Here is a 6,650-nt window from a genome sequence, read left to right as displayed (position 1 = left end):
TGATGTGTATTGACCACCAGGGGGCAAATGCTTAATGCAGGAGCTGCCCCTTGGTGGTCAGTGCACTCTTGGAGACCTCAGTGGAGTGGCAGTGAGCCTACTGAGTGGTGGTGGTGGCAGGCGCAGTAGGGCAGGGATGAGCAGGAGCCGCAGGCAGGAGCAGCAGGAGGCATTGGACTACCAGTTTTGGCCAGATCCCCACAGGCTATACTGAGGGACCCCACTGGTGCACAAATTCGTGCACCAGGCCTCTAGTTATTAATAATAGGAAAAGATCGAAGGGAGGACAGACTTTTTAGGCATGTCATCTAGGTAGCTTCACCAGGAAGCTGTAATTTCACACTCCCCAGGGCACCACTGGCCATTCCCTGCAGGTCACTGATGGAAGGCGTTTAACAAAGGGGGATAGACACATGCACAGTGAAGTTGGTATTTTCTGTCAATCAAACCTGGAAACAAAGATCTTTGGCCAGAGTGGGTGGAGCTAATGCAAGCCCATGAAAATTTGGGGATACATAATCTCCCAAACAAAAAAAAAGCACTATTGGCTCTTGGCTCTCTCTTGGCTTATGGGGCTCTTGGCTTTTACTTGTGGGGCCCTTTTATTCCTGCTTTGTTGCATTTGCCTGTGTTCCCTTCATAGCCATGTGGCCCTGTGGACCCCATATGCAATGGACTGATGGATTGCAACTGGGAACACAAAGTAAGCTAGCTTAATGCTAGATTGGATTGCTCTAATATGGAATGGAAGCTCTGGACACTAGCTCTGATTTTAGACCTGCTAAAGACAAAATGGGACTTCCTTGAGGGGCCTGAGGGAAATGGGACCTTGGAAACTCAGGGGTTTGATTCCACAGAAGTAAAGCTTTCTACAGTATCTCATCCTCCCATGTGAGTCTCAGGAAATTCGTTTTCTCGGGACACTGCAAGAAGCCCACTCCCACGAGCAACAGGTGGGGATGAGGAGGACTTCTCCCCACCAATAACAAAAAAACATTATTTTTCAAGGTGGAAATAAAATTTATTAAATAAATAAATTTCCTTTGAATACCATGAATATATCTTAAGCAGATGCCATAGTCCAACCAGACTGCTATAACAAAATGCTTTAGACCAGGTGGCTTATAAACAACAGAAATTTGTTCCTCCCAGTTCTGGAGGCTGGGAAGTTCAAGATCAAGGATCCAACAAATTGAGTGTCTGCTCAGGGTCCACTTTCTGGTTTACAGACACCTGTCTTTTTGCTGTGTCCTCACATGATGGAATGGTTGAGGGAGCTCTCTGGAGCTTCTTTGATAAGGGCATGATACTATTTATGAAGGTTTTAATATCATCACCTATTCATACCCTAAAATCCCACCTCCAAATACTATTACATTGGAATCTGGTTTCAACAGTTGAATTTTGAGGGCAGGGGGAAACAAGCATTCAGTCTGTAGCAACAGATAATTTTAAAACATGAGTACACCTTAGAAAGAATAATTCAAGATTAGCAATAGTGATATAAATTTGAAGTAAAATAAAATAATGATATATGAAATATATACTTATAAATACATGCAAACACACAATATCTACAAAAACACAAACTGCACACCAAATTCCAGATAGTTGTGTCTGGATAAATAAATAAGGACAAATATTTATTAAATATTTGTCTGGATTGGCAAATAATTTAATACTTTAAACAAAGAGTTACACAGCAAATTATAACCAGTGCATAATTTAGCTTATTGTTAGTCTTATATTACAAATTGGAGAGAATTTGTTCAAGAAAATTTACTGAATCTTATTAAACACAGTGGGAATCTGCAGCATTTTAGCCAAGGGATGCTCTCAGCTTCCACATTAGATTATCAGGGAGATAGACTTTCTGAAAAACTAGAAAACTTGAAGCAGAAATACTGGCTTACAAAAATTCAGGCATTGACTGCACTTTTCACATGAGGGTAAAGGTATAGCCTTGTTTTTAATTTGATTCAAGAGCCAGGAGATCATGGTGTTTATAAATATCTTCTTAAACTAAAGTAAAATCTCTTTTCTCAGACTGTGATATAATTGTCTTTATTTAACCTAAATTTTAAAGGTATTGCCACCTAAACAAAATCCTAATTGGAACTTTTTTCCTTCCAAAGTGTCAAATAGGTTATTTCATTGTTTCATACCCTTTGCATTATATGTTGAAAAGTCAGTGACCTGATTTGAATGCTAATCTCTTCCAATAACATCCTCACAAACACAAGTTGATGCATAAAATGTTACTTATTTACAGTTCTTTTTTAAAAAATTAAATTTATTGGAGTTATATCCTCCTATATAATAAATGACTAATATGCAAATTGTCCCCTCTATCAGGAGTTCAACCGGGAGTTCAAGCAGAGGGCTGACTGGCCAACTGCCCACGGCCCCTCCCCATGGCCCTGCCCAATGGGCCCTGATTGGGGCGGGCTGGCAGGACCCCACCTGTGCACAAATTCATGCACCGGGTCTCTACTTGGTTAATAAAATTATATAGATTTTAGGTGTACATTTTTATAATACATTATCTATATATTGTACTGTGTGTTCACCACCATAAGTCAAGTCTCCTTCCATCACCATTTATTCCCCCTATACCTTTTTCTTTCTTCCCCAACCCTCCTTTTCCTCTGGTAATCACCATAATTATATAGGTTTCAGGTGTACATGTCTATAATACACCATCTATATATTGTATTGTGTGTTCACCACCCCAAGTCAAGTCTCCTTCCATCACCATTTATCCCCCCTATATCCTTTTCTTTCTTCTCCCACACCCCCCCCTTTCCCTCTGGTAATCACTGTGTTGTTGTCTATGTATGAGTTGGTTTCTTTTGTTGTTGTTTAATCCCTTCACCTTTTCACTCAGTTCTGCAACACCCCAACCCTTTGACAGCTATTCTCTATCTATAAGTAAGTTGACATAAAATTAAATAACCATCACAGCCTATGTCATGAATCAAAAATCTATTATTTTGTAATTTTATCAAATGTTAGTCTCAGTTTAAAAATGAGAGGTTTAAGTCCATTTATACAGCTGATTATGGTACATTGGAATTATTGCAAAATTTTATGATACATTTATTTGTTTCTTAGCTTATCACTTTTTCTACATCTAGATATTCTGTTGCTTGAGATTGCCAGGGCCAGCCTGACAAGGTTGAGCCAGGCTGAGGCAAGGAGGTGGGAATTGAGAAAAGAAAGAAAGACAGGAAAGCGGGATCGGGAGGACTCCAGTTCTCGAGGAACTGAAGTGAAGTTTATTAGCCACACTATCTTATTTATACACAACACACTGAATAGGAGGTCTGTCAAGAGGAATGTATTCTTTGTTCCTCTTAATCTCTAAGGGAGAGACACAGCAGAAGGACAAGTTCTCAGTACAGCATATCTCAGTAAATAGTTACAGACTTCTTGGTAAGCCATGAAAGGCTGTTCTCATTCTACAAAGGTTGCTCTCATTCTACTGATAATCGCCATCCAAACAAGTCTGGGAAAACTGTGTGGGTAAGGGTCCCAGCCTTGCTAGCCCCTTCAGGTGCAAGGACCTTGCCAGCTTACATCTGGTCCCCAACATCAGATCTTAATTATGGTGTGATTACATTTGGCCTAGGTACTTTCTCATGTAAATTTACAAGGAAAATACATATGTAATAAATATACTGAAAGACTACAAAATATCTGAAATTTTTTATTTGCTCTCACACATTATAATTATTTGTCTCTGTAGAAAAGTACAGGTCCTTGGTCCAAAATGCCTTTATCTCAAAGTTTACATTGCTGGTTCTACTGTCCTCGAGTGTCCTGTGTTTCAGATGAGTAGTCAGATGTCCATTCTTGTGAAATATCTGTTAGGGAAGCAGTGACTCTTGTTATTGAAGGTACATGGATTCAAGTCTAGTTAAACTTAAAATATGGGGAGGAGTGCATATCAGAGACCATGACGGTACTCACTGACATTCACAGGACAACGAAAATAAAGACCAAAATCTACATTTTATAGACCTAATAAAATTGGATAAATAAAAGAATGTCTTTGATTGTAATGCTTTTTAGGGTTAAATTCTATAGCAGAAACCAATATCAACAATCATTTTAAGGTAAATTACATGTATCATTCAAGAACTTTGAGTGGGTGAAGAGATACATACAGAGAAGCAAAGATTTTGGCTTAAATATCACACAAGTCATAAAATTTGAGCACTGCCTACTATTAGCTAAGGGAGTGGAATCTCTTCCAAGATAGATGTAGTTCAAATCCACATTGGGATAGTTAGAATACATTTGTTAAGGGAGTTAAATGGTTTGGAAGTGAAATATTAACTCAAATATCACAGCTATGACTCATTCCTTTGGCATTGCAATTCTAGAAAAGTAAGCCTGACACCTTTGCAATTGCTTGACTTAGAAACAATTCAGGACAAGACACATACTTTGGCCCCTTTCATAAAAGAAACCCCCCAATTCAAGGGCTTAAAGCAGTAGTGGGTATTTGGACACCACCAAATTATGACCAATTAGGAATTTATCTAATTCTCAGACAGAAGGGAAAGCCCTGAGCAGTGGCAAGAAGGAGAGGAAATGAGCCTGTATTAGAATGAGTACAGCCCTTCTCTGGCTTTTATGCTGTTACTTCTGCTCTTTTCTGTTGGCAGGGACTCTTACACGGAAATTGCTCATTGTCTGGATGGTGTGCTACCTCTCCCTGTACTTTTGCCCTCATTATCATCTCTGGCAGGAAGCAGAGCCTAAATATAAACCTCTCTTGGGGCAAACACACATTTGACCGACCTTTCATGCCCTTGTCCTAATTTCCTTTCTGATAGCTTGCCCTATTTGTGTGAGCCATCCTTCACAGTGGAAGGTCAAGTCAAAGGGAAAGTCTTTGCTGAGCTTACAGATCTAAGTTATTTGGTGCCATTTTAGTTTATGGTCTGGGGCTTAACTTAAATTTAAACAGCAGTAGGGCCAATCTACACTTAATCGAAGTTTAATTCTTTTTTAGAGAAAGTTTTTAATACTAAGGAGTGGCAATTTCCCTAGCCATGTCTATGTTCACCATTTCCCTTGGGATATTGTGGGTGTAATACGTGGGTAGTAAATAATAACATGCAGGCATTCAGATTCTATAACTTCCCAAATGGCTTCACCTTTTTCGATTCCCAATACTAGCATGGGGAGAAATGCTTACAAAAAAACACTAAAATTTAGGGATCTCAGACCCACATCATAGAAAAAAACCTCTAGAACTAAATACCAAACTTAAGCAAAATGAGAAAAGTTGCAATCAGTGGGATTTTTCTCAAAGTTTTATTCACAGGCCTGGAAGGGCAGAGTATGCAGCTTAGATATGGTCTCTATTTTTTCTCAGTATGTGACCCCCAGATCCCTAAATGGACTACATTGATTTACTAGTCTGAGACAAGAAAAAATGATTAAATAATTAATTAGGATTTGGAGCCACAGCATTCAAAAAAGTATAAAATAAGTCTGCATTGGTTGCTCTGGCTCTTAGCCTATTACATCTGCTCTTTCTATTTGCTTTTATTGACTTTTACATGGGAATTGCTTATGATATGGATGGTATGGTACCCCTCCCTATACATGTGCCTCCATTACCATATCTTTAGTTGAAGGAAGAGTTCCATCGAAATGTCAAAGGGAACCTCCCTTGTGAATCTGCAGCAAATTTTCAACAATTAATTGGTCACCAGCTAGGCATGGTTGGGCTGAGGTCTTTCTCTGGTGCTGCCCAGTCTTTAATGTAAATGGAAAGCCCCCATTCCCACACGAATGTGTTCTATCAGTGAAGGAGGATTTGGTAATGTAACGGGATGAGCATTTAGCAAGGCATGAGGTAATTGCTAAAATGTTCCCATTCTGCTTGCTGATGTCGAAGAAAAATGTGGATATCCCAAGATGCCATTTTTTTAAGAGCTTATTTGACCCTATAACAGAAGTTTCAGAGTGCAGGTTAACCATACAAGGGACTCAGGTGGAGGTATAGGTGATAATATCATCAGAACTCCCACCTCGCCATCTCACTTACCTTTCAGGGTATAAAGGAGACCAAAAATGAGTAGGGTGAAAAATGCCATCAGTGTACCCAGGATCAAACACAGATCACACATCCAAGTACTATAAAATGGGGCTTGGCTATCCAAAACAGGGGCTGGAAAAGAGAGAAAAATTTAAAAAACTATATATATATATATACTAGAGGCCCAGTGCACAAAAATTTGTGCACTCGGGGGGGGGGTCCCCCAGCCCAGCCTGTGCCCTCTCACAGTCTGGGACCCCTCGGGAGATAACGACCTGCTGGCTTAGGCCTGCTCCTGGGTGGCAGAGGGCAGGCCCAATCCCTAAGTGCAGCCCCTGGTCAGGCTCAGAGCAGGGCCGATTGGGGAGTTGGGGCGCCGCCCCCTGTCATGCACAGAGCAGGGCGGATTGGGAGGTTGCGATGCCACCCTCAGTCACGCTCGGGGTAGACTGATTGGGGGGTTGGGGCACCGCCCCCTTGTTACACTCAAGGGCAGGGTCAATGGGGAGGTTGCGGCGCCACCCCCCTGTCACGCACAGAGCAGGGCCAATCAGGGGTTGGGGGCGCTGCTCCCTGTCACTCACAGAGCAGG

The 6,650-nt window shown here is 40.8% G+C and overlaps 1 protein-coding gene across 2 annotated transcripts in view; it reads right to left on the bottom strand.

Annotated features, from left to right (window-relative positions):
* Nucleotides 1-3,696: 3,696 nt before the first annotated feature.
* LOC102423460 (selection and upkeep of intraepithelial T-cells protein 10-like) overlaps nucleotides 3,697-6,650 on the bottom strand; it is a 31,130-nt gene continuing 28,176 nt past the window's right edge. For both annotated transcript variants that reach the window (XM_023752668.1, XM_023752669.1), the window contains 2 exons: nucleotides 6,068-6,190; nucleotides 3,697-3,866 (listed from right to left, as the gene is read on the bottom strand). In XM_023752668.1, the coding sequence (XP_023608436.1) occupies nucleotides 3,805-3,866; nucleotides 6,068-6,190 (185 nt within the window). In that variant the 3' untranslated portion in view covers nucleotides 3,697-3,804. The remainder of the gene's footprint in view (nucleotides 3,867-6,067; nucleotides 6,191-6,650) is intronic.

The sequence above is a fragment of the Myotis lucifugus genome, unplaced genomic scaffold, assembly GCF_000147115.1.
Source record: "Myotis lucifugus unplaced genomic scaffold, Myoluc2.0 scaffold_37, whole genome shotgun sequence".
Lineage (NCBI taxonomy): Eukaryota > Metazoa > Chordata > Mammalia > Chiroptera > Vespertilionidae > Myotis > Myotis lucifugus.
This window is presented reverse-complemented; position numbering and strand designations above follow the sequence as displayed.